This window comes from Synchytrium microbalum, assembly GCF_006535985.1.
Source record: "Synchytrium microbalum strain JEL517 chromosome Unknown SmJEL517_scf0001, whole genome shotgun sequence".
NCBI lineage: Eukaryota > Fungi > Chytridiomycota > Chytridiomycetes > Synchytriales > Synchytriaceae > Synchytrium > Synchytrium microbalum.
In genome coordinates this window covers 1,103,272-1,130,768 of record NW_022158350.1, presented here as the reverse complement: position 1 = coordinate 1,130,768, position 27,497 = coordinate 1,103,272, and the positions used below count along the sequence as shown (strand labels likewise).

The following is a 27,497-nucleotide window of genomic DNA, read 5'->3' as shown; positions in this document are numbered from 1 at the left end:
ATGTTGTCTCAAGTCGGGGTATCTGGGAGGTATGTAATTTACCGTCTCCTCACTAAAGTGAAGACGCAGTTTAGGACTTGTAGACGGGTTTCTGATATGAAGTGAGTGAACAAAGACTAGAAACAACATTATTGGAACAATTTATAGAAGTACTGACGACATGTACTTGTAAATTGTTGCTTAAGCAAGTTGTTGTATTGACAACTGAAATACTTTCAGGATTTATGTTAGTGGTTATACTAGACGTGAGGTCTCCACATTTCATCACCGATTTCTGCACAGACGGGAATTTATCGAATGCTTTAATTTGGGAGGTAGAATGCTCTCTCTTCGAGAGCTTGTGGTTCGGTGCGAGCATCAGCAATTCTGTCCAGAGATGTGTTGAAAGTTGACAGATTGCATCAGAGTTCCAACAGCCAGTTTTGGTTTCATGACGATGCATCTGAAAGCTTGTATGATCCGTCGTAGGAGTTCGGATCTTCAATCTGTTGGCAAGCCAAAGAAACGTTTCGCCAAAGAGTCAGAAAGAGCATCCAGCTTTTGGGTGGCAATGAATTTCAGAGTTTGAAGGGATACTTATTTCATACCTGCATCTGTGCTACCGTAATCCTTGGCGTACTTAGGAGGTCGTGTAATTCACACTTGTCTCAGAAGACAGCAGACGACGCAATGTAGGAGCTGTGAGTGGGCTTCCAGTATCAAGTGGGCAAACAAGAACTGGAACGATGGATTTGCGCACATTTCTTAAATGGCGCGTCTTTTATTACATTTACTTGGTCAAGTTATCGATTTTCAGAGGGACCAATGTCCACGATGACCTAGATCAGCGGTATTTAGGTATGTTTGCGAGTTTATTCACGTCGAATGGTCAATAAATATGATATAAAGGATCCACGTTTTGTTCCCTTGTCTGTCCTCTTAATTGAATCTTCATGGACCGAAGTCTCCACGATCGTCACAAGAAATTGAAAGTCAGCATTGATTTTTTTTCGCATCATTTTAGCGACACTCAAAAAGTACAAACACAATCATGACACGAACAAGGAGAGGAGAGACATCCTCAAGCACTCACAAAATCGTCCTATTGCCCGGCGATGGAGTCGGACCCGAAGTCGTTGCTGAGGGAAAGAAGGTTTTGCAGGCTATTGCTGAAGCAAGGAAAGAAGCTACAAACGTACACTTTGAGTTCACGGAATATGACTTTGGAGGAATAGCTATAGACAAAACTGGTAATGTCGATTGCTTGCTTGTATAATAGTTGCCTCAAATCGTCAGAACTTGACGAGAACTTGTTTTTTGTTGGAGACACTCTAACACATGTCACCTCATCAACCTACTTGAAACTAATACTAATACTCAACTAGGCCAACCATTGCCTAAGAAGACCCTTGACGCTTGCAAAGGAGCTACTGCTATCTTGCTAGGTGCTGTTGGAGGCCCAAAATGGTCGGTCAACAAACCTCGTCCTGAAGAAGGTCTCCTGGAACTCCGAAAAGCATTGGACTTGTTTGCCAACATTCGTCCTTGCTTCTTCCCTGCCGCTTCCCTCGTAAAACAGTCACCAATAAAGGAAGAAATCGTAAAGGGTGCTGAATTCACAGTCATCCGTGAATTGACTGGTGGTATCTACTTTGGTACTCGTCAAGAGGAAAAGAATGGAAAGGGTATGTATATGAAGTTGTGTTCGATACGTTCTAATTAGTCTGGTTGTTCAGATGTCAGTCCACGTCATCAGACTTTGACGTTTTATTTACCATCGTTTTTTAGCATTTGATACTATGGAATACACTGTAGAAGAAGTGCAACGTGTAGCCCGTATCGCTGGTAACATGGCCATGCTGTCCACACCGCCAGCTCAAGTATCTTCTATCGACAAGGCAAACGTCCTTGCTACATCTCGAATGTGGCGACGAGTCGTCACTGAGACCTTGGCAGCCGAATACCCTGAAGTCAAAGTCTCGCACCATCTAGTAGACTCGGCTGCCATGATGATGGTCATGGCTCCTAAGAAACTCAATGGAATAGTATTGACTGAAAACATGTTTGGTGATATCTTGACTGATGAAGCTTCGGTCATTCCTGGCAGTTTGGGTTTGTTGCCTAGTGCCAGTTTGAATGGTTGGGGTAGCAAGGCTGTTGGAATGTACGAGCCTATCCATGGTTCTGCTCCTGATATTGCTGGTCAAGGTGGGATATGGAGTAGTTCGAGAGCATGACGCTGATCTTCATGTTTTTGGAAAAAAAATCCCTCCTTTGTCGCAAGTCTCTAACTAAATCGCCTATGTAGGAATCGCAAACCCAACTGGTACCATCTTATCAGTCGCCATGATGCTTCGATACTCTCTAAAAATGGACAAGGAAGCTAAAGCCATTGAACAAGCAGTCGCCAAAGTAATTGACTCGGGCATTCGTACTCGTGATATCGGAGGCACAAATTCAACCTCAGAATTCGGTGACGCAGTAGTAGCAGCATTGGCCGAACCATTGAACAAATTAAACCAAGTAGATTTGGCATCTCGTGTCAAGACCACCGCTGAAGGACGTCTAATCCCATCATCCCTCCCATTCAAACGTCGTCCCATGAACTTGTGTGAAAAGATTATCGCACACTCTGCTATTGGTCTCCCTGCTCCATTCGAAGTAAAGCCAGGTGACATGGTCTGTGTATCTGTAGACTGGACTATAGCATCAGAGTTGACTTGGAAGGGTATGGAAAAGACCTTTGATGAAATGGGACGTCCCAAGATCTGGCGTAATGATCGATTCTGGTTGGCTATTGACCATACCGTCGATCCCAGTATATACCACTTGCCCAAACCCCGTGAATTGATCGAAGCGTCTGAAACATTTGCCAAGGAAGCCAATATAACAGATTTCTGGGGCCCAAATCAAACCATCTTGCACACAGAGTTCTACCGTGAACGTGCTCAACCTGGTATGATGATCATCGGTGCTGACTCGCACTCTTGCTCTGCTGGTGGTCTTGGTACATTTGCTGTTGGCTTAGGTGCTGCCGATGTAGTGATGCCTCTAGTAACAGGTGAAACATGGTTTAAAGTACCCGAAACCTGTGAAATCCGATTCGAAGGTAAACCACCATTCGGTATTGGTGGAAAGGACGTCATCCTACATGTATTGGGTGAATTGAAACGAAACACTGTTGGATTCGAACGGGCTGTAGAATGGACTGGCCCTGGTATAAAACATCTATCTTGTGATGCCCGATTCGCAATTGCCAATATGACCACTGAGTTTGGTGGTATTGCTGGTGTATTCGAAGCAGATGAAATCACTGCCGCTTACATCGCCAAACGTAAAGACCATAAAAAAGATGCCATCTACTTCCGTGCCGATGAAGGTGCTGAATACGCCACTTCCCATGTGATCGATTTGGGACAAGTCACCTCTTTAGTCGCTCTATACCCATCACCCGATAATGTAGTCCCTGCCACCAAAGTAGCTGGTATGGATCTCGATGGTTGTTTCATTGGAGCTTGTACCACTGGTGAAGAAGATTTGATCTTGGGTGGTCTTGTATTGGAGGCTGGATTGAAGAAGGGCATGAGGCCAAGTATGAAGGGTAAACGTAAAGTTACTCCTGGATCTGTATCTATTGTCGCCAAGTTGCGTCGTCTAGGCCTGATTAAAGTGTATGAACAGGCTGGATTTGAAATCGGTGCTCCGGGATGCTCATACTGTCTTGGTGTTGCTGCTGATCGTGCTGGCGAAGGTGAAGTTTGGCTCTCCAGGTAAATGAGGTTGTGTAGATAGCAGTCTGGGAAATTGTGAGAGGAAGGATAGTGTTTAGTCGGTCTTTGATGGGCTGTTATAGACTCTCTTCCTTTTTTTCGTTTCACCCTCTCACAAACTTCCTCATTCGCTAGTCAAAACCGAAACTTCCCCAACCGTATGGGCAAAGGCTCCATCGCCAACTTAGCATCAGCTGCTACAGTTGCCGCCTCATCCTTCGAAATGAAGGTCCGAGATCCACAAGACTTGTTGGATGCTGTCGACCAAAAGAAATATGCAGAAATGCAAGAAATGTGGATTGCCAAAGGTGCTAAAATCACTATTAGCGAACCTGCACCTGTTGTAGCTGGTGCTGCTGCTGAAGCTGTTGCTAGCATGGAAGTGGATGGTGCAGCTACTGCTTCGTATACCCCTGTATTGGCTGGCAAGATTCAACGATTTGGTGATAATGTTGATACTGATGGTGAGTTTTAAGTTTTTGGAATGGACAGCAAGAGTTCTTGTCATTGCGATTAATTTTTAGGTTTTTTCGTTGGTGTAAACAAGTCAATCAGCAAAAAAACGAGCCGCTACTTCGCTGCAATGCTAACTCATTCTCATCTATTTAGCCATCATCCCTGCTGAATTTATGCCTGGAACCTCTGATGAAGACTTGGGAACACATTGTTTCCAATACTTTAGAGCAGAATTCGTACCAAAGGCCAAAGAAGGATACACTATTGTTGTAGCTGGTATTGGATTTGGATCTGGTTCTTCTCGTGAAGAAGCCCCTCGTGCATTGAAGGGCTGTGGTATCAAGGCTGTCATTGCTAAATCGTATGCCTACATTTATGGTCGTAACCAGGTAAATCACATTCGTTGCATGCAACCGGAATCCAGCCGCCGTTTCTCTCTGTTTTGCCAGCCTCTGGTTCTAACAATTTTCAATCCTCGTCAAATAGCCCAACATGGCTCTTTTGGGAGTCATCGTCAAAGACGATCACTTCTACCAACTAGCCCAGGAAGGCGTACACGTCGAAGTCGATTTACCAGGCCGAGTAGTCCGAGTAGATGGCCACTCCTTCCCATTCGACCTGTCACGAATGGAAGAAAAGATTGTGATGGGTGGTGGTGTCACCACACTGTACAAGAACGATGGTCAATCCTTGTTTAGAAAGGCTATTGCCCGTGCACAAGCTGATGAAGATGCATGTGCAAAGACTGCTAGTGGCGAGGAATGTGCCACTGATGGTGATAAGAAGGCTTTGGCATGGTAGAGGGGTTTTATAGTTGAGGAAAAAGGGATGTAGTTGCGACGTTTATATGATGTATTTGTGGGGGTAATTTCCTCTTCATATTTTGGTTCGCAAGGAAAACAAAAATATTATTTCGGTTTGGTATTACTTCCAGAGTGTGTGATGTTGGCTTGTTAGAGTCTCTTTGTAATCCTGGCGTTCATCTGATTTCGGAGTTACGTTGGCCAAACAGAATTGTTACTCGTTGCGCTACCACGACTATGAACCAGCTATATTCTTATATTGCAAAGTTTTATACATCAGACCATTCACCATCACTCCTCCTCAGCATCGTTCCCCACCTCCACAAAGACCTGGTTGGTGGACATGTCTCTGACTCTAGCAGACTCACAAAATACAGCAACTTTATATGTATCCAATAGCTTATCAAACTGACTCCAGAAGGCCTCATACTTCATATTGCCTTCAAGACCCTGTATTCCCTCCAAAAGCTTACCACTGACTTCTACTATACTATGTTCACTTGGCCCTACAATCAAGTCTGTCGACGTTTGCTCTCGTTTCGAAGCTCCTTCTAATATAGCGTTGGCTGATATGGATCTACTTTTAGGTTCTATATCGAATGCCATCATTTTCGTCATGGTTGATATGATGGCGATGAGAATGGCTTCTGGTATGTCAAAATTGTCCAGTGTTATTATTTCGAGATTCGGACAGTGGGATACGATCAAGCCAAGATCGAATTCATCCTTTGTATAAGCGGAGAGCCGAAGATTCTTGAGCTGGCATCCTCGTGTAGTCAAGAATGTCGCGAATTGACTTCGGTTTGCATCGGCTACTGACATGTTTACACTATGGAGACGATTGAACTCAAGATGGAATACGGGGCGGTCTATGTTAACTATTATGTCCTGTTCAATATGTGGGCCAACGTGATACGGATTTTCGGCGTAATCAGTGTCATTCCTAGGATTGACGAGCTCCACCTCGTTCAATGTCGAGTGGCTTGCTTCCAAAAGTTTATATATGTCGTGAGGGTTGATATTACTTGCGCCACTTAACTGTAGTGACGACAGCTTTCTCTCGGGATGCTTCTCAAATCCAGCTAGATGATTCGGACGTAAAACGACATTTACTAGCTTAATCACTTTGAGGCTATGATACTTTGAGAAAGGCAATTCGGCCATCCTTATATCTACTGAGCTCAAAGAGATCTTTTCGATAGTATCTCGGCTGTTCTCGTCTAAAGCACACATTAAACCAGTAGCATTCCGTTTACTGATACCATCCACTGAATAGACAGAGTAGACTAAGCTTTCTAGCCTTTGAGACTTGACAAAGGTAGTTACGGAAGTACTGTTCTCCTGGTCATCATAAACTGAGACGTTTAGACTTTTGATGATAGGTGCCTTTGACACGAATTGCTTAAATTCGGCCGAGTCGAATACTTCAACGGGAATCTCCAGTTGTGTGATGGAAGCAGGGAAGTGCATCAATGCAGCCCGAAACGAGTGTATAAAGTGGTGTTGGATGAATACGGCCTGGTTGCATGCCGTGACTAGTTGACATACTAGGTCAGTCTCCCGTTGGTCTGTGAGAGCGTTTGCCTTGTCGTCGAGATCCACAGTTGCTCCACCAAGACCGAGTTTGTATTCGTCTTTAAAGAGAGGACGCCAGCTTCCATGAACTAGATTCGAGAGCCGAAGTATTCTAACTTTCAATAGTGCGTTCTGACGATACGTTGATGGCTCTTGTAGATTCTTTAGCATGAGCAGTATACATTGACCTTCCGTTGGCTTGTTATAGCGTTTTTTAATGCGATATGGAGAGCGCTACACGTAGGGAGGGGGAGTGTTAACAATGGCGTCAACAATAACACGAACTCCTGATGTGGCAGTGCTCCAACAAACGACTTGTTTCGCTTACGTGACCAGTTTCATAATACAAGTATTTGACTGCTATTACATTCATATCTTTGCAAGCTCTTGCCATAGTGTTGAGAGTTGACTCTGGAGCTATGGATAAGATCAAATGCCAAATTTCCTTCGGTAAGTGGAGAACTAGCGATAGGGTGAGTGTCTTTAGTCAATATGAGGGTCGTAGAAAGTAAAAATGAAACGGCGCCGGTATCTGGATCGGAACGTAAACTACCTTGGGCGTCATGGTTCGCTACTTGATCTAACAATGTTGGTCACGATGAGTGGGTTTCGTTGGAGTAGAGCATTGCTAAGCTTTCCGAAACAAAATCAAACTGGCTCTGTGGCCAATGTTACGTTACCTTGAGCATTATCGTTTGGCCAGCAAGCTCCGTTTGATGACGGGGATCTAAACGACGAGATTGTTAAAGAACAAGGAATACAAAAGCGACAAAGGCCCAAATACGCGTCAAATACCCAAGTTTGATCGAGTATGGTGGTGGTTGAGATCGTTGGGCCATCATATATTTGCAAGTGGCGATGAGTTTTTGTCGCGAATGTTCACGAAGAATCAGAGGAATTGGGTAATGTGCGGTAGCAAACTTGTTTAACTGATGGCGGACTATAGACTGACAGTCTTGCTTTTCTGATTCAAGACTGTTGGTAATTCTCAAAGTCTCGAACTTTTGCAAAATTGCTGAAATTTGGGGAATCGAGGGGCATGAGCAACAGGCGGGAGTCGACAGCTCCCAAGTTGCAAAGCGACAATGTACTCGGCAGTGCAGGTACCTTAGAAAATCTCATCGCTTTTGATAGCCAACTCGTCCACATAATTCAAAACTAACCACTTTTACAAAACCTCATCGAATCACATCCAACATGTAGAATATCAACCATTCAGCACGTCTGATTTTGATCCTGGTGATTTTGCAAACCGTGTACTGAAAGCTCCAGCTGGATCTGCATATCATGGACTGGATGTATCGGAATCTTTGTCAAAGCTCAGCTTCAGTATTGATTTCTTGGAGAAGCATCTACGTGATGAAGTAGCTTATTTTATTTCACTGTCTTTGGAACTCGGGAATCACCGGCTCACTTGCTCCCATCTGTCGCTATCATAGATATCAGAACATTACGAGGACTTGTTGCGAAAGGTCACCAATTTGCACGAACTGGGAGATGTGGTCACCAAAGTGAAGGAAGGTGTAGCTTCCTTGTCATCTTCTCTAGACAAGTAAGGCCTCAATGTACGTGTTTCTTGTCACAAGCACCAGCTCATTCGCCATCACTCACCCAGAATCAAGACACGAATAAAGGATCCATACGATCAAATACGTGACAAGACAATGCAGCTAGAAAGAATCCAAGCTGCGGCTGAGATGCTGAGAAAGATTATTCGATTCCTATATGTCGCAAAGAGGCTAAATGCCCAACTACCATCAGAGAATCAACCAACTGGTGGTATTGAATTCGCTAAAGCCGCCTTGAGCTTGAACGAACTAGATGTCATTCTGGGCGAATCAGATCTATCTGGTATCGTAGTAGTCAAAACAGAAATGGAATTCATCTCCAAGGCACGAAAACGAGTCATTGATGATGCTGACAGCTTGTTACAAACGGGATTGACCTCTCAGGTATAGCTTTGAACGGACAATTGAGCTTGGTCTCGTCAGTTCCTGAACTATATCTCTGATGTTAGGATCTGACGGTTGTATCTGAGAGTGTTCAAGTCTTTCACAATCTGGGTCATTTACAAGACAGGATCCGAAAGACAGTTGATGGACTATTAGAAGGTTGTGCGACTGCTATACGTTCTAGTTTGGATGTTGGTACATTGAATCGTGAGGTCATGAAAGGTACGGTACCTGCAAAAAAAAATGACATAAACCAGAAATTTCACCGGCCTGAGTAGATTCTTCACCATCACCTGTCGCTGGCGGTGGAGTGAGACGGGTAAACGAAGTTCCCACAACACAGCAAAGTGCAGCTTTATGGTCATCAAAGTTGTGGGAAAGAATGGAAAAGCTCATGGATGCGCTCTATGCTCATGTTGTCAAGGTTGCTATTGAGTTCAGCCTGTCTACATGTTAGATCAAGATTCTAAGACTGTCATTTAATAACATAGGTCTACCTTTTGGAACGAGTTCTATCTCGAAAACGTGATCCAGCCACACAGATACTGTTTCTTGACGAGGTCATGAAGGTATAGCGGCGACTGTGCTCAACAATAGTCAACGTATTGGCTAACAATTCAGTACGCAGAATATGGAAGGAAACTTGGTAAACCACTTCTGGAACCAGTTTTCATTGTTACTTGACAAGGAGATGCGGTTGGCCATGAAAGGTATTGAAGCATAGCATCTTTTTCTTCTACTCGATGGCTTCTGAATGGCGTCCTTTGAGCTAGGCTCTACTTATCTTCAGCAGAGCCTGCAACTTGGATACCCCCGCCTCCTACGTCTCTTTCAAGACTTTTTCACTCGCATCAATGTCACCAATGGATTAGAAAGCTCCACACCGTGAGTGCATTTAGCAGATGTTCTGGTCGGTTTTTTGCTCACCGCATTACACGTTCTTTTTAAGAACTCTTGATTCCACACATGCGATCAAGACACTAGCTAGCTTTGAAACGGCATATATGTCACGCTCTATGGCTCGGATGTTAGAACCCATCAATCTAGCGTTTCCTGATCGATCTTCTATGGGTCCTGGTCCGCGTCAACCACCTGTGCGTGATGATGTAGACAAATTAGTCCGAATCATTTCCAGGTATATGTGGTCGATTGTTGGTAAACTGTACTACCCATCCGTTCAAGAATTCTAACTCTGTCTTGCTCCACATAGTGAATTGGAAGTAGCCAAATTCGACAAGTCACTTCTTGTGTCTGTAGCTCGCAATGTGTCCAAAGCCATAAACACATATACGGTACGGTGTGAGAATCTCGCTGTGGCTGATATGAGTGCGTACCAGATCGCGGGCTCTGGTCCTCCACCACCTGCTCAATTGCTCAATCTCGAAATCATGAGCTGTCTGTATCATCTGCATGAGACCGCTTGGAAGGTGTTTGATGAGTACGATGAAGTAGCTCATCAAGCAGTTGAAGAATCATTGGATGTGAGCGCTGGTCCTATTAGGTGACTTTCTTCTGCTTGCTTTTTTGCTCACGAAAATGTTTTCAATAGGCCATTCATAAGTTGATATTGGCCATGGTAGAGCCATTGCTAGTAACTACTACTCGAGACATCGAAGCAGTCATGATCAAGATGCACAAGGAAGACTTTGGTAAACCTGGTAGTAAACCTGGTGCATCATCGTCGAAAGCTCTAGATCCTTCAGCCAGTCAATATGTATACGAGTTGACTTCTAGACTGAGATGGTTACAACGAGAGATATATAATCGTCTTCAATGTGGTGACGAGACTAAGGAGTGGTATGTGTGATGCCTCTATCCATGGTCATGTTATAAATATTACCGTTTTTGTTCCTAATATGATGACTTTCTTCAGGGTTCGAATAGTCATTTTAAGAGCATTAGAATACTTCATACGGCAGGCGTCTCTAATACGACCACTTTCTGAAGTTGGGAAGCTCAAATTGACCAAGGATATGGCGCAAATTGAATTGGATTTAGATCAATTCTTGATGCGGTTTGGTATGCGCTTGGAAGGTGAAGGAGCTGATGTGTATAGATCTCTACGTACATTTCGGTGGGTATCAGTGAGCTATTGAGTTTTGTCGTCGCCGTGATACACCATTGAATATCTTTTTTTGGCTATAGGTCACTAATATTTTTGGAATTACAACAAGTCATTCCATCATCACCAGCAGACTCACCACTACCCACACACATCATCGTGCATCATCTCTTTGTACGGGGCTTCCCTACGCTTCCATTACCAATGGTAGCATTCAACTGGTCTGAATCACAGTACTCGGATTGGATTGATGCTCACTCCGATTCAGATATATGTACCCTCCTATCACGATGTCTAGATGCCTATGCCGAAGAAGTCAAGAGGAAGGGCGAGAAGGAGTATTGTGTAGAGTATCCCATTGTTAGAGCTCTGCTGAATAGGCCACCAGCAGACACATCATAAGTTTTAGTAAGGAAAAGTATAAGATGCCTGTAAATAGTAATACAGATGTGCCGAAGACTAAATTTTGGAATGTGCCAGTCGTGATGACCTGATCAAGGGTTTGAGTGAGTAGGCGTTTGGGCTTTGTATGAGCGCGTCGTATGGCATTACCAGGCGACGGGGCAAGGAATATTCATGCTCAAGCTTGATTTGGCTCGTATACGTCGCGTCTTGTAGCAAAGTTTCTCTGAAATCATGCAGGTTTATTGTATGTTGCCTCTTTTGTTTCTTCACATCCATGTATTTTGCTCAGCACTAGAGAGGTCAGTTTACGAGGCATATCGGAAGCTCTCCACCAGTCGCCGCAGCAACCAGATAACGCTCTTGTCTTAAACCTCTTGCACATATGTCCAGTCGCCATATTTCCTTGGTCAGTTTTCTTGATTTTGACGTTTACCTCGACTGTAGATCATGGGAATCGATGAAGCCGTCGCTATGCCTGTAGCCGAAGCCGACGCTGAAGACTTTACTGCTGGATCCGAGTTGCCCGTACGTTCTAGATCCTTGGTTGCTTGAGATCTTGCTTTAATACTTCACTCTTCCATATAGATTATGAAAGGAGACGAAGACGCAGCTTTAGATGATACAACCGCTTCTGAAAATGCATTCACCTTCACTTTAAACGTAAGTCCTGCCATGGCCTTTGGCAATCGACCAAAGTTTCAACGTTTCTGAACATTGCGGTATTAACACCAACATTTGGTCTGATCTAGGCCATGATGGAAGGCGAAGCACCTGCAGACAAAGTCGCTTGTCCCATCTTTAACTTTCCCGTACGTCTCGTCGTCATTGTGATATTTTCGTCACAACCAAACATAACCAAACCATTTACCTTTTTGTAGACTATCAAAGGAGAACAAGACGCAGCTGTAGTTGATACAAGCACTCCTGAGATTGCCGTAACCGTCGGTCCGAACGTAAATCCCGCCGTTGGCTTTGGTATTCATCGATGTTTCTGTACATTTACATTCCTAACGCCAACATTTGGTCTTATCTAGGCCATAGAATTAGACGTAGTAGGCGCAACTGCAGAAAAATTCTCCACTTCTGTCTCCAATTTGCCCGTACGTCTCGTCATTGTTACTACTTAATCCATTTTTCTTTGCAACTGACTCAACCAAACTGGTTGCCTTTTAGATCATGGAAGGAGAAGCCGAGCCCGCACCTGCATCCGACATCATCATCACTCCCGAACTCCCATACTACATATTAATGTACCTCGTCGAAACCCAACTGCACAGCAATATCGTCGCGTTGGGACAAATGGCACGAGTGTCTCGCACTTGGAGTGCTGCCGTGGGATTCCGCTTATGGAGGAAGCTACCTGCTGAATGCAAGGATTTGGGTCGATATGCTCGAAGGACCAAGTGTGGCGGTCAGCTCGATTATCTCATTCGGGTACCCAACTTGCGCCCTGGATTGCTCGAGTCCATCAACTCGTACGATTGGGCTGAGACTAGGTCACTCTTGTAAGGTGTTTTTGAATGATACAAAGTAGCAGATTTGTTTACTAACGGTTACTAGGCACGGACAGTCTGTCTTGAAGCTGACCGAGATTATTATGACAAAATGCATCAACCTCAAGAAGCTGGTCGTAGATGCACATAGTAGTAGGGTCATATTGAAGAAGGCCGCAACATGGGATGCAGTCTTGGCCGGCTTGACCACCTTGGATATAGCCCAATGCGAACGATACTTCCCTGGACAGCTTGTACATACTCAAGACGAATTCAAACGTATCGCTATGGCAGCACCAAACGTCAAACACTTTGGATACTCCACATTGAAAAAGGCACGAGTAGTTGCTGCTCTGAAATTATGGAAGTTGGAGTCATTACGTCTTGCCTCAAATAATCCAGACACATCACCACCCCATATTGACATGACTGTAGTCGAAGCCTGGCGCAACCAATGCTTGACATCACTCCGAAGTCTCCGTCTTGACAATATAGTCCTTGAATATACTGTAGAATTCGAATCACTCACTAGCTTCATCCACCTTCAACAAGTCGTCTTTGTAAAGGTTGGATATCGTCGTGGTGACATGGGAAAGCTCTTGTCCAACATAGTACCAGGTTTATGGAAACTGCATGTCATCAGCAACACTACTGCCATGACTCTGGACGAAACGATTATAAAACACGGAGCCACTCTCAAGGAATTGGTCTGGGGTGCAATGGCCGACGATAGAAATGATCCTCGACTGTACGTACCAGCCAGAGAGGAAAAGGCGATAACAAATCTCCTCAAAAAACCAGTTTTCTCTCATATGGTAATGCCCAATCTCGAACTGTTCTGGCTACCAGCTGCTGATGCCATCCGAGGAGATCTCGCCCGCCTACTCCAATCCCACCAAAAGCTCAAATCGCTTGGTTTCTTGAATACTCCTGTATTTGAAAGGGCTCATGGACTCATTCCGCTGAATATGGACGATATCGCCACCCAGAATCCTGGCTTGGTCGACTTGTATCATCAGGGGGTAGAAGTGAACCCGTGGGCAATCGTTGCTCTACCAGCAGTATAGGGTAAATGCAATAGTTGGAGGGAGATGATGATGAGAAGGAGGAGGAGAAAAGTTGAGGAAAATGAAAAAGTTGTTGTTTCGAGAGGTTGAATATTCTTTGTAAAGCACGCCAATGTACAAAAACATACATTCTGGACAGGCAGAACAAGGAAAATAGTTCAACTCTCATGAGGCCTAGGTCCATTTTGGTCCCTCAGTTTTTTATTGCTTTTGCTTCTTTGGAGTTCCCGTAGGAAACGTTCGAGCTGAGTTCTTTTTTCTTCGCACCTGAACGGAACCAACATCATTGACCTTTTAGATCATGGAAGGAGAGGCAGAACCCGCAGCTTCATCCCACATCATCATCACTCCACAACTCCCCTACTATATATTGACGGATTTAAACTCTACAGGCTGATATACATGAGCGGGGACCTCCAGCTTATTGATGGTCGATTGAAAGTCCTTGATAATAAATTGAAAGTCGTCCATGCTGTCGGTGTCTATATACAAGGCTCGATTGGAAGCCTTCAGTACTTTCCTAATGGTTTATATGAGACTTCAATCGACTTGTTCCTTCATCTCAGCTTCATCAGCTGTTTCAGCGAGAGATTCCTCCTGACTAGCACGGTACCCCTCTATGAATAGAGGTCGCCAAGTCCTGTTAACGAGATGCGATAGCCCGAGACGTCGCACTTTCGACAATGCATTCTGAGAGTATGATGCTGGCGTCTCCATATTATCCAGCATGAGCAAAATACATCCGCCTATAGTCCTCTGACATTTTTTCAGGGTGTATGGAGAAATCTATTGAATTATCGCCTTGTCACTTAGTCACAACAGATTCTCAGATACACAGTTCACTTACGTAGTCAATCGAAGCCTGTAAATTCTTGACAGCAAGGGAATTTGCATCCCTAAAAACTCTTGCCATGATGTTGAGCGAGCCATTCATTCTGTGAGCTTCACTTTTCGTTTTTGCGGCACCCAAACTTTTTGTTACCCTTCGCAGAAGGTTCACGTCAGAAATGAGTCTGTATCGAACATTTAGATCTTCTACATCGCAATCTATATGAGGAATACATGATATAAATGTGATGTATTGGACTGTCCTGCATCTTTTCTCATGGTGAAGTCAAGTCCTGGCCCATCCGAGCGAGATTGGCCAGTTGAAAGCCGCAGTAGGTTAATTGATACATAAACGCATATGTCTTTGATTGGCAGACACACCACAAATTATGTAAATTTTCCTCATCACTCCTTCGTAACCTAACAACGTCGGGCGCCTCATTACAAGTACGTCTTGCACTGCCTGATCTTCGTTTCTGAGATATGCTAACAGCGACTAGGAGATTTCAAAGGCAAAGACTGTGTTTGGCAAATGACTGTCGCCTTTATCCATGACGTGAACACAAACTAGGAATATGCGGATGACCAGGCGGAACCTGCGACCCACTCTCGAAAATCCAAAGTCAGAATCGCCTCGTCATTGGCAAGTCTCATCCCTCCCTAATAGAACTTTGGCTTTTCGTGTTGTGGAAGTGAATGTCGGGACGAAATAAAAGTGAAGGAGGCACTGTCACAGGCCCAGAAACAACTGAACTCAAATTGTACGCGTTTCTCGCCTTCAATTTACATGGTTATGGCCTCGGATGAAGTACAGTATCTTCGCAAGGGACTTGTGCAGATGTATGGATCCTTGCGTGACCTTTCGACGTGTGCAATGGACAGAGAGGAACTGCGGACCTTCACGAGAGTGCACCTTGTATTAACATGGTCCTGACACAATATCAAACAGGTCTCGTATACCCTTTCACACAAATTGCAAGGTTCAAATAATGCAACGATCAATCTAGGCATCGGTTCCATATTGTTCTGCAACTAATATATACATGTAGTTTGGAGGATGCGGCCCACTAAAACACGGGCCTAGTCAGTCAAACGTCCTCTAGACTCAAACCGTCAGGTGACACTCACATATTGGTAACAAATAAGCTAATCAGATCCGGCTTGACGTATTCGAAAACTGGATTCAGCACATCAACCTTATCGACGATGTCGCCTAGATTGGAAGGACTCTGAGTAAATTGACCATGCACTTGCAAGCGAACAGATTTTGGGCGAACCTACCTTCTTGGAAACTATGCACCGAATCGGGAGCAGCCAAGATCGAATAAGACTCTGGATCAAAAGGATATTGGTAGCTCAACTTGTATAGACCTGTACAGACTACGACAGGTTTGGCGTAATGTCTTGCAGCAGCAGCCACCGCTCCTGTCCCTGATATGGCAACCAGGCCACCATTCGACATGACTATTTATAGATCTAACGGTGAGACAAGGATTCTACTAAGATGCTGTAGATCGCTATTATTGCCTACCGGCATGAGCACCAATGATGACCTTGTTGACTCGTGGCATCAAAGCAAACACAGCCGAATCTGTTATCAGAGTGGTATCTATGCCCACTTGTGATAATGCTAGCGCCATCCTTTGGCCCTTATACCTTCGATGATGGCGAAGAGATATGAGTGAGTACATTGGCGATACGAGCAGTGATTGGTCTACTGAAGTACTCACGATGGAGCTGACTCGGCTACAATAACTTGAAACTTGCGTACACGTCCAGCTTCCTTTAGAAATCTCTCTACTGTGGCTGAATGGCCGACAGTCATTATTATTTCACTAGTGAATAATAGGATTTGAGTTCTGTCTGACTGATCGTCAAGTCACATCTTCCACGTACCCCGAATGTATATGCTCTAAAGCTTGTTCTGCGACGTTCTTTGAGCTCATTATTTCATCTAGCAATTCCTTGATTGCCTCCAGAATGCTGCCCTTGAATTCACTATGATCCAGAGCTCCATCACCTTCACTCAAAAAGTTTTCTTCTTCTTCTCGGATGACGAATATCAGTCTCCTGACAATGTTGCCAACTGCGAATTCTACAATAACATGGGATTAGGATCTGGATGCATAACTATACTCAACAATGTTGGAATCTAAGGACACATCAGATGTTGGTGGAATTACCCATTGGAGCAGCTTTCTGTATTCTGTCTCCATGTTCTCGCAGGATATTTATAAGCGATTCAGCTGAACTCCATCGTCCTCCTTGGACTATTTTGGTCAATAGTTTGGCAGTTGCGACTGCCGTTGTCGATGATCCAATCAATTGTCTAGATTAAAGAAGCTGGTCAGTTTTTAGAACAAGATCAGTAAGAACGATCGATTTACATGCCTCCTCTTGAGCTGCGATATTAGTGCATCTGTTTGAGCTTGCATCTTGGCCGAATCACTCTTTTTGAAGGATGTTTCAGTTCAATCAGAACAAGGAGGCTTGGGAAGAAACACGGTGAGTTCCGAAAGAGCAAGCCTGTATATTCATCTCTAGGTCTTGGTATTGATGCGTAGACACGCGTCAACTCTGCATGAAACCCCGTGTGAAAGATCTGCTGGTGCTGCTATATTCTTAGCTTGTAACAGTGAACCAAACATCATCGGGATTTCTTTGGGAGATAAGTCTGAGAATCTATGTTAAGTGGTCTAATAATCCACAACAATCTACAAGCTGATTCTAATGTTCAACTATGATCGAGGTTCTGCTGAATAGCGAGCTCATGATAAAGCCCTATAAGTCGTAAACGTTCTTGATGGTTGCAAGATTCTGCAACATCACCGTCTTTCAAGACGTAAATTATGTCTGCGTTTTGGATTGTCGACAGCCTGTGAGCGATCGAGATGGTTGTTCAACCTAATTCAAGGATGCAATGAGAAGAGGAAAGGCTTTATTTCACAAGGCAAGAAGTATATGAAACCTTTTGAAGCATTTTCTAAAGCTGCTTGAACAACTTTTTGAGACTTGCGTCCAGCGCGTTGAATATTTGAAGACATGTTAGAAGGAGGTTGGTATATGACATGCTTCAACTTGACAAAGCAAATAACTCACCTAGTAGCTTCGTCCAGTAATAAGATCCATAGTTGACGGATTAGCGCTCTTGCAATAGCTTAGGACAAAAACAGTCAACTGCAGAGAAACAAAGTCTATGATCCATTTGAATCTCTTGCATCATCAATTAACTCACCAATGCATTGCTTCTGTCCACCCGACAGCTGAAAGCCCTTCAAACAAACGAGCTTTGAGAACTGGACCTGCTGAGTTTTACCCCTTAAACACCAAGAATAATGCTCCAACACAGGAAGTCGCGTGGGATGATCCGAATCTAGGACGTTTTATAATAGTTTGGAAACTATGTACAAATGTGATCTAAAAATATAATCTACGCGAGACATTTCTCTCAATGTTGACCGAGGTTCTGTTGAATAGCGAGCTCGTGATAAAGACCTTTTAGTTGTAGTAGCTCTTGATGGCTGCCGGATTCTGCAACGACACCATCTTTGAAGACGTAAATCACGTCGGCGTTTTGGATGGTTGATAGTCTGTGTGCAATTGAGATTGTTGTTCGACCTAATTGAAGAACAAAGTTAGTCTAAGAAAGATCTTCTTTGATGTCTCAAGAAGCATGTCTTACCTTTTGCGGCATTGTCTAGGGCTGTTTGAACAACCTTTTCTGATTCTGCGTCCAAAGCACTAGTTATCGACGAGATGTCAGATTTGAGGTTGATATCTCACATGCCTCCACATGACAGGGACAAAGTACTTACCTAGTAGCTTCGTCTAGTAGAAGGATCTTTGGTTGACGGATTAGGGCTCTTGCAATGGCTAATGAGAAGATGGTAAGTCAGAGGACGCATTGATTGGATCCAATCCAAGTCTATGTCACGTACCAATACGCTGCTTCTGTCCACCAGACAATTGAGATCCTTTTGAACCAACACTTGTGTTGTATGTGTTTGGAAGACTCATGATGAAATCATGTATGTTGGCAGCTTTTGCAGCAGCTTCAACTTGTTCTTGAGTCGGTACAGAGCTTAGGCCATAAATAATGTTTTCCCTATCAGCACCAAAAAAATCAGCATCTTTTCCATATTGAAAGGCGCGAGCATTGATAGATCATCAGCTCCTTACTTGACAGTCATATCAAACAGCATTGGTTCTTGACTAACAAGACCCACGAATGAACGATAATGAGCAACATTCAAGTCCTTGAGATTCTTGCCATCGATCAAGACTTCTCCAGCTACACAGAGAATAATGTTGAGACAAATACTTTCAAATCGCCTTTAACAATTTCAACTTGAAACAATAGCTTACATGAAGGGTCATAGAAGCGTTCCAAGAGGCCGATGGTGGTAGATTTACCACAACCTTTAAAGTGACCAAAAAAGTCAAATCATTGGAAAATCACAATGCGTCCTGAGCCGAAACTTACCAGATGCACCAACAAGAGCCACAAATTGACCTGGATCGATCTTCAAGTTCAATCCTCGTAACACAGGTACATTTGGTCTAGTTGGGTATTTGAAATGGACCTAAAAGCCGACGACTTGTCAGCTTCAGCGATGCAAAAAAGCAGCCGGAAAACTGATCATACCTTACGGAATTCCACTCGTCCTTGTATTGATTCGGGTTTATCTCCCTTGAGAGACTCGGAATCAATAAACGGCATTTGACGCAAGAGCTTGATAATAGCTTCTCCAGAAGACTTGGCACGATTCAAATCAGGAGTAGTAGCAAAGACTCTTCCAGCTGTAGTTACAAACAAAACGAAATTCATGTCAGACCGCTTTCTGAACCCAATGCTTCAAATCAGACAACTCACCTGAGGTAGATCCAAAGATAATAGCCATAAATACTGTAAACATGCTCGAAAGTGACAACCCTTCATAGGCAATCAAACGACCACCATACCAAAACACCAATGCATTAGCAGCAAAATTGACACTCTGAGATAGCGCATACAGTAAAGTATTCAAGTAGGCGTTCTTGACTCCATCTTTCAAAGGGCCCTCCAGCATTTTGAGATAAATGTCATGGACGTCGTTTTCTCGTGTTAGAGATTGTACGGTTCGGATGGCTGCTACTGCTTCACAAGCTAGTTGAGCAGAGCGTTCGTAAGAACGTTTGGCCTTTTCAGAGAAGTAGGTCAAGACTTGAATACGGAAGGCTCCTGCTAGGATGAGGAGTGGAAGCGAGACGAGTGCGACAAGTGCTAGTTTCCATGAGTAGATTAAAGCGATGACCGTTCCACCTAGTGTCGCAAGATAATTGAGCAAAGAGAGCATGACGGTTGTCCAATGAGGGGTTTTTTACCAGTAAGCGTTCCAACAACTTGGAAGATAGTACCAAGAGTAACACCTGAAGCACCTTGTACAGCTTGGGCATCGAGATTCAAGTTTGAAGTGAGGATACCAGTTGCATGCCGTTCATCATCAAAGAAGGCTGTGAAAAAGTAAAGATGTCATCAAATTTCGCACTAAAAATTGAAACTTGGTTTGGTATGACATTGCTCCAATCCAAAAAGAGAGGAAACATACCGACATCTTGACGCATAATGGCCTTGAATGTAAGACATCGAATACGTTCAGTCAGCAATTCAGCCGCCAACCCAAACATTGTGCTTTGCAATACGTTTGAAACTGCAGCAACGACGGCAATCACGACAAACATTCCACTCCAGAAGTTGGAATCATTCAATAGGGCATCGCCAGTTTCTGTAAAAACTCCAAGAATCTAATTGCAGGTTGCCTTTGTAAGGACATACTTTATAATTAGTCGTGACTCCCTTTTTTCACCTTGGCGAAGATGACAGCAAAAGCAGGCGATACGCAACCAGCTACGATGGCAGCGATCAGACCAGGAATTGTATACCTAAAATGTCAACATTGTGAGAAAATCACTTCCAGTTGTGAGTAAATCACTTCGGGAGAAAACTCGAAGACTAATCAACCATACTTGAGCTCAGGCTTGTTGATGTTATAAATCTCAGCAATGACAGCACCTGTAGTCATACCATCGTCTCCAGCGCCCTTTTCATCATCGCCAATCTTATGCAATGAAGACTTGACACTAGAATTCTTGCGACTGAGACTTAGGTGTGATACCATTGGTGGTATATAATCTGGATCTTCTTCAGATGGATCTTTCTTGGGTAAGGCAGCTTCTTTCTTCTTGGCTTCTTCAGCAGCTAGTTGTTGGGCTTCGACTAATCGAACGTAGGCACCGTTTTCAATGGAGAGGAGAGAATCGTGAGTTCCTGTTTCGACGATTTCTCCACGTGCCATGACGACGATTTTGTGAGCGTTACGAATGGTTCTAATAGAAAGTAATTTTGCGCTTAACTTTGGTTCTTTTTGTTGCAAATGAATTGACCTACGATAATCTGTGTGCAATAACGACAGTGGTTCTTCCGATAGCTGCACGATCCAAAGCGTCTTGAACTACTCGTTCCTAATTCAACAAAGTCAGAATATGAAGGGCGTTTGATTGAACAAATGAGATGGAGAGCTCACAGAGTTTGTATCAAGAGCACTGGTAGCCTATATAAAGTAAGCCAAAGTTGATACAAGAAGTTTTCACATCAACAACCAAACACAATTCATACCTCATCTAACAACAAGATCATGGGATTCTAAAGGTATTGAGAGTGAGTCATATCCAAGAAAAATGCATTCAGTTTGAAAAGCCAGGAGGGCTGTATACCTTGACAATGGCACGAGCAATACCTAAAACACCACAGTAATCAATAATTCTGCGTTTCATAAACTGATCTCAATGTAACAACCACTCACAAATACGCTGTTTCTGACCACCACTAAGCAACTGTCCACGTTCACCAACCGGATTATCATACATTCCAGGCAACTTCATAATAAAATCATGAGCATTAGCCTTAATAGCAGCTTGTTTGACCAGTTCTCGTTTCTCCTCCAATGTTGCATGCTCGTTAGAGGAGCCAATAAGACCATGAGCAATGTTTTGAAAGATGGATCCTTCAAAGAGGACTGGTTCTTGTTGGACGTATCCGATCGAGTGACGGAGAGAAGAGAGATTGATGGAGGGCATTGGGATGTCGTCTACGAAGACTGTTCCTGAAATTGGGTCGTAGAAGCGTTCGATGAGCTAGGAGAAAAAACTAAAGTCAGTTGTTACTTTAATGAGAATTACGCCTCGTTTAAAGAATGTTCGAGTACCTGAATGATGGTAGATTTGCCAGAACTAATTATCGAAGAGTTAGACGAAAAGGGAGAATCACAACTTTTTTTCTTTCGATCTAAACGTACCCAGATGCACCAACAAGAGCAACCGTAGTTCCAGGTTCAATCATCAGTGAGAAATCAGCCAACACAGTCAATTCTGGACGAGCTGGATAGATGAACTTGATATTTTTGAGTTCAATCTTTCCTTTGACATCTCTCAATTTAGTTCCAGACTTGTCATATGGATCAATCTTGGGTACTCGATCAATTGTGTAAAAGACTTTACCACCGGCTGATCTTGCTAATGATATAGCTTGGAGATCTGGTGCTACCTGGCCAAGAGAGCTATGACACAAAACTGGTTAAGCGTTTTTTAGGTTGCAAATTTGGGAACAAATGACATACAATGAACCAATCAAGACAGCAAAGAAGACGGTAGTGATGGATCCAGAATCAGTCAGACCCCAGTTTAAGAGTCTAGATCCAAACCAGAAAGCTAAGGCGTAACTGCAATATATCCAGAACTGGTAACGAGTGTCATTAATTAGCTCTCACTGCGGTATTCTTTTCCCTGCACTTACAAAAAGAGAGCCTGTTCCTACACCTAAGACGATGGACTTTTTGATACCAGCATTACGTGCTCCCTTATTAAGAATACCATATAAGTTAGTACAAAATCAACACTTGATTGCTTTCCATGGGCCCACACACCCCAAGACGTTCATTGTAACGAAAACTAGTCCTGGTTTGAGCGTTTAAACTGTAGATGATTCGCACAGCCGTCAAAGCCTCTTCAGCAAGTGTACCAGCTTTCGAATATTGGTTCAAGATTTGAGTTTGGAAACCCCCATTGATCAAGTTCATGACGAAACCACTACAGAAAGCAAAAGCATAATAGGTATGGTTAGATCTGTCCGATGTCTTGGATTCGAGTTCAATATTTAGGTCACTACTTACGTGATGGCAATCAACGGAATAACACACATCAGAACAAGAGTCAGTTTCCATGATTTGAAGAAGGCAATCACGAAAGCTGAAAAGAAGGTCCCCAGTTGAGAAAACAAGAGAGGAACCTTTTCTGATATTCCGTCTTGAATCAATAGTGTGTCTGATGAGATACGAGTTGCGACCTTCGGAACACGATATTAGAACGCCACATCATAGTTCAAAAAAATTCCGTGATGGCTTACTTCACCAGCTCCACTGAAATCAAAATAAGTCAAATCTTGTCTCAAAACTGCTTTGATGTATTGTTCTCTGACTCTATGAGTGATCTGAAGACAAATTTAAAGTCAGCTCAAATAATATCTAATTCAAAACGCTAAAATTACGCATTGAATACTTGTATATCATTACCTTTTCTCCAGTGTAGACCCACGAAGCCATGTATATGTATGTAGCGAAAAAGACGGCGATAGCAAGATAGACAAAGTAGAGTGTGTAGTAAGCGATAGTTTCCATCAACTGGTCACCAGTGTACACTATACAGCCTGGAAAACGTATAGCTCCAGGATCGGTTGGACATCTTGTCATGAATGAGGTGAATGCGTTTACGACCTGTGCGAAAAAAAGAGTGTTGGGTTATCGAGTTGTCCGATCTACGATGAATTCCGCAAGCAACATACGTTTCCGAATACTACAGTTGTAAGTGGAAATGCAGCACCAGCAATAATAGACATTGCTAATCCAACAGCCATCAACACTTTGTCAAATGTGGTTGCGTATCGGTATAATTCCTTCATCGCAACAGGTTGTGGTTCCTCCTTTTCCTTGATGAGTGGAGTAGCTTCTGAGGCCCCTAATCCCTTCTTCTCATCGGCATTGACATCGATCTTTTTGTCTTCGTGAGACATCTTTGATGATCCTGTTTGATATGCTTATCACTAGTTGTGTTTTGGCAAAATGTTGAAAATTACGTTAGAAGTGCTATCGGTCGGTACCCAATGAAGGAATAAGATGAATCTTGATACGATTTTGATATGATATTGCCTTGCTCTCGATGCCACATTATAAGTTGCGTTCGATGTGGTGCTTACCTCTTTCACGTGGCGGGCTTGATTATAAGACTTTCGTGTCCAGACAGTTCTAAGATAGATTCAGATTCCGGAAGCGTATCCAACACAAGATCCACGTTCTAATACCTCGTGAACTTGTTCTGATCTCGCGCAAATGTCTTATAGTTTAATTTGATCTCGAATGGTGCATCCGACACACCTCACTGAATTACCAATCTCTAGCAGGCGCAGTTTCTCGACGTGGATGAATGAGAAGCCTAAATACTATAGCGTGGAATCGCGTACATCACTCCAGACGAGTTCTGTTCAAAAACTGCTGTCTGAACTTTGCTACTTTCAGCAGTTGCTTGATTGCGCGGCACTCTTCAGTCATACCATTTGAAGTGCATTGTCACGTGTAAAATGCATTAATTCACACTTCTTATAAATTTTGACTGCTTTTCCGTATCGCCTTCAGCTGCTTGTTTTCAATTGGTGCTGTGCTTCAAGGAGGCTGATCAACAGAGAATCGACAATCTCCACGACATACATCAATAACAAGATAGCACTGGGTCACTGGTTCCACGTGCTCTCATGTTGGGCGTCCTTCTCAACGGGCATAAAAGCTCTTGTTCATAGCGTCACGATCTTTTCAAGAAACATGTCAAAGTAGATTCTTCGATAAGTTAATATATAGTAAACAGTCAAAGCAAGCACATGGCAGCTGTGGACGGATGTACTCATCAGACAGTCTTTCGTGGCCTGTGTGCCGTCTGTGGCTCTGTAGTTGTTGATGACAAGAGGCAGAGGTTTAATGTAGCTCACAACACTAAAGGTGTCTATGTGGATGAGGAGGTATGACTACGTCAATCATTTCGATCATAATTAATGCGGCATTTTTCGCACTCTACTTGCTACGGATCGTTCTTTGTATGTCTTAATGAACTTGCATCAAATTGGTTGAAACGTTATTGTGCAGGAAGCCAAACGGCTGCAAAAGGAAGCTGCTACCAACTATCACAAGACAAAGAGACTCCCATTAATACTGGATTTGGATTTAACAATCATTCAAGCTTGTGTTGAGAAGGATACAATAGAAGAATGGAAGGCCGATCCTTCAAATCCAAACTACCCTGCTCTTTCGGTTTGTCTACAGACTTGTTTAAATCCGATATTGCGTTGCTCTAATGCATTTTGCATTGCTCTAATGCATTACCACTATAGGATCCACTTACTCTTACAACATTCACATTGGCCGAGGCTGGAGCTCATACATATTATGTCAAACTGCGGTACGGAACCCAAAAAAGCCTAGTGCAAACGATCTATTGATCTTGTCTTCACGTATCTATAGACCTGGTGGACGAAAGTTCTTGGACAGTGTATCCAAATTATATGAACTACACATTTATACTATGGGAACCGAGCCTTATGCCAGAGCTGTTGCTCACTTTCTGGATCCGACTGGAGTCGTCTTTGCTGATCGAATCCTGTCTCGTGACACATCTGGAAGTGCGTGATTTGTATTATTTATTTATTCATTGCGTGAAGTGCGTTTAATATCTATACTTTCACGTTCAAACAAGGCAACATGGTCAAAAGCATAGATAGACTGTTTCCTTATGGCCATGAAATGGTTGTGGTGGTGGATGATAGAGCAGATGTATGGAATCATCTGGATAATGTTCTGAAAGTGATGCCATGTGAGAGCGTCCAAAAAGAGCGGACTTCATTTATCTTCTCACATTTCTTTTTACCCTTAGTTGATTTCTTCAAGAGCGTCGGAGATGTGAATGCGCCCATGATAGCTGCTGCTCAGCAGCTTGAAAACATTGACAAGGTGGCTTACACTGCCCTTCAGTTTTCAGCGTTACCACGTATTCAGCCTTTTGTCTTTGCATTGCAGGGCGAGAACCCATCCGAGAAACTCTCCGGCTTGACTGATACAGATCGAAACACAGTAGCTGAAGCTGCTGCAGATCAAGCTGGAGATGACGACAAGGCACGAGAAAGCCGTATTCGACATGCCGTCGAAGCGGTAGAAGATGAAAATCTAACACGACTCGAAAGCGCCAAACCTTTAAAACGAGCTGCCATGTCTCTCCAAAAATCAACCAAGGACTCTTCTTCGTCCTCTTCCAATAGCAACAATAGCAACAGTAATGGGAATGGTACACCCAATGGAAGCCGACACCCGTCTGTAGAACCAGCCATCCTGGTAGAAGACGACCAAGAGCTCAAATACGTCCAAAAGGCTCTCAGTATTGTTCACGACACCTATTTCCGACTATACGATGCAGGATATATGCCCAACGTTCCCAACATTATGCGAGCGATGCGGAAAACAGTGTTTGCTGGTTGTAGCATCTTGTTTAGCTCTGTTATACCGATAACTCAAAAGCAACCTGAACTGTATGTGCCCAATGAGAGACCGTGATCAGCGATCAACGATATCCGCTCACCTGTCTTTTGTCTCATTATCTAGGCATGAAATGTACAGATTGGCTGAAGAATTTGGAGCTACCATTGTGCGAGATCTCCCACCACCATCTTTGGGTTTCAAGGGCATTACTCATGTTGTCGCTGGCAAGGCATGTTTGCGCAGAGAAGGAGTGAGCACGACCATGTGTTCGCCTTAGCATCTAATGTTTAGTACTTTAGGTTGGCACAGACAAAGTCATTCGAGCTATGAAAGCCGGAGTGCCTGTGGTCCGTGTTGACTGGTCAGTGCTGATATGGAACAAGCACATACAATGTATCCTTCTGACCTCCTTTTTTGCTCATGCGTGCTTCCTCATACAGGCTCACAAAATCTGCATTCCGATGGCGTCGAGAACCAATCCAACACTATTTACACGATACAAAAGCACCCTTAAGAGATTTATCACCAAGTTCCAAGCCTCTATACCTATCCGAAGACGAACTCGTTGCTCAAGGAGCCGTCAACACCAACTCGTCAATAGACATTGCTCTAGAAGTGCCAAACACTTTGAAAAATGCCTTATGGGATGTTGATGGAGCTGCCATTGACATTTCAGCCATGGATGCAGAACTACAAGCTGCTTTGGATGCTGAGACGACTACAGAAGATGAAAGTAGTGAGGCTGAGAGTAATGGTGCTGAAGTACATAGCCGGGAACAGTCTGTTGCTAATGGGAATGAGTCTAATGATGACTGGGAGGATGATTTTGATGCTGCTTTCAAAGAGTAAGTTATTTGATAGGTCAAGCCGACAGTTTTTTTGTTTGAGTTTTCAGCAAGTCAAAAGTTTATTGATGAATTCTTTCTTTACAGAACCATTGCTTCTACGAAACGTCCTGCTTCATTACATTCAGACTCGGACCATGAGCAGCGCGGAGGTAAAAGACCAAGAACAGAGAACATTGCATAGTCGTTGAAATTGTTTCCAAGTGCCAAATACAGGGTTGTAGATGTGCATGAGTCAGGCATTGTTCCCCTAGAAGCCTTCCGTCCGCATTCAGTAAAAGAAGGGACACTGAAGGCACCCACATCGAGATCGAGGGTAGGTTGATCGTTCGCCATAAGGGACACTGAAGGCGCCTACATCGAGATCGAGGATATCTCGATCGTTCGCGATGAATGGGTTCAGGATACAACGCTAATATCCTTCTCCATTCCACAGCTCTGGCGCATTGACAGCCATGCGCGAATAATACCAACCCATCTGCTTTGTTCATTTCGTAAGAAATTTGTCCTGCAAATCATCCAACATTCACAACCAAATCTTTGGAGCATCAAAACCGAACGACACTTCTGGTGCTAAACTCACCAATTCCGATCGCCAGCTAAAACGACGCAGCAAGTTTCAACAAATTGCGTTCCACACTCATCAAAAAGAAAAA

The 27,497-nt window shown here is 43.6% G+C and overlaps 4 protein-coding genes across 4 annotated transcripts; 3 read left to right on the top strand and 1 right to left on the bottom strand.

The window, feature by feature from the left end:
• Positions 1–1,030: 1,030 nt before the first annotated feature.
• SmJEL517_g00291 (uncharacterized protein) lies at positions 1,031–5,006 on the top strand (the record flags this gene model as incomplete). The annotated part of the gene is made up of 7 exons (XM_031166221.1): positions 1,031–1,229; positions 1,365–1,664; positions 1,768–2,187; positions 2,288–3,749; positions 3,885–4,213; positions 4,359–4,594; positions 4,692–5,006. The coding sequence occupies 7 exons, from the start codon at positions 1,031–1,033 to the stop codon at positions 5,004–5,006; spliced, it is 3,261 nt and encodes a 1,086-aa protein (XP_031027772.1).
• Positions 5,007–7,622: 2,616 nt separating this feature from the next.
• SmJEL517_g00290 (uncharacterized protein) lies at positions 7,623–10,999 on the top strand (the record flags this gene model as incomplete). The annotated part of the gene is made up of 14 exons (XM_031166220.1): positions 7,623–7,686; positions 7,787–7,947; positions 8,023–8,135; positions 8,199–8,535; positions 8,601–8,757; positions 8,814–8,959; positions 9,027–9,104; positions 9,164–9,245; positions 9,309–9,420; positions 9,485–9,670; positions 9,746–10,016; positions 10,085–10,332; positions 10,409–10,609; positions 10,681–10,999. The coding sequence occupies 14 exons, from the start codon at positions 7,623–7,625 to the stop codon at positions 10,997–10,999; spliced, it is 2,475 nt and encodes an 824-aa protein (XP_031027771.1).
• A 4,394-nt stretch (positions 11,000–15,393) lies between these two features.
• MRI1 (S-methyl-5-thioribose-1-phosphate isomerase) lies at positions 15,394–23,493 on the bottom strand (the record flags this gene model as incomplete). The annotated part of the gene is made up of 36 exons (XM_031166219.1): positions 15,394–15,457; positions 15,519–15,603; positions 15,672–15,854; positions 15,922–16,046; positions 16,121–16,225; positions 16,287–16,485; positions 16,574–16,719; positions 17,490–17,547; positions 17,626–17,763; positions 17,850–18,008; positions 18,073–18,131; positions 18,206–18,263; positions 18,329–18,495; positions 18,570–18,681; positions 18,756–18,809; positions 18,874–18,973; positions 19,036–19,190; positions 19,264–19,692; positions 19,755–19,883; positions 19,979–20,174; positions 20,237–20,312; positions 20,397–20,756; positions 20,818–20,891; positions 20,954–20,980; positions 21,046–21,072; positions 21,144–21,166; positions 21,233–21,563; positions 21,635–21,659; positions 21,725–21,985; positions 22,046–22,164; positions 22,222–22,284; positions 22,352–22,514; positions 22,598–22,770; positions 22,831–22,914; positions 22,997–23,197; positions 23,266–23,493. 36 exons carry the CDS (start codon positions 23,491–23,493, stop codon positions 15,394–15,396), a joined length of 4,956 nt encoding a protein of 1,651 aa, XP_031027994.1.
• Positions 23,494–24,351: 858 nt separating this feature from the next.
• Positions 24,352–27,065, top strand: SmJEL517_g00288 (uncharacterized protein; the record flags this gene model as incomplete). The annotated part of the gene is made up of 11 exons (XM_031166218.1): positions 24,352–24,489; positions 24,614–24,778; positions 24,859–24,926; positions 24,989–25,146; positions 25,221–25,337; positions 25,398–26,046; positions 26,120–26,246; positions 26,296–26,357; positions 26,437–26,841; positions 26,929–26,993; positions 27,058–27,065. 11 exons carry the CDS (start codon positions 24,352–24,354, stop codon positions 27,063–27,065), a joined length of 1,962 nt encoding a protein of 653 aa, XP_031027995.1.
• Between the last annotated feature and the right edge of the window lie 432 nt (positions 27,066–27,497).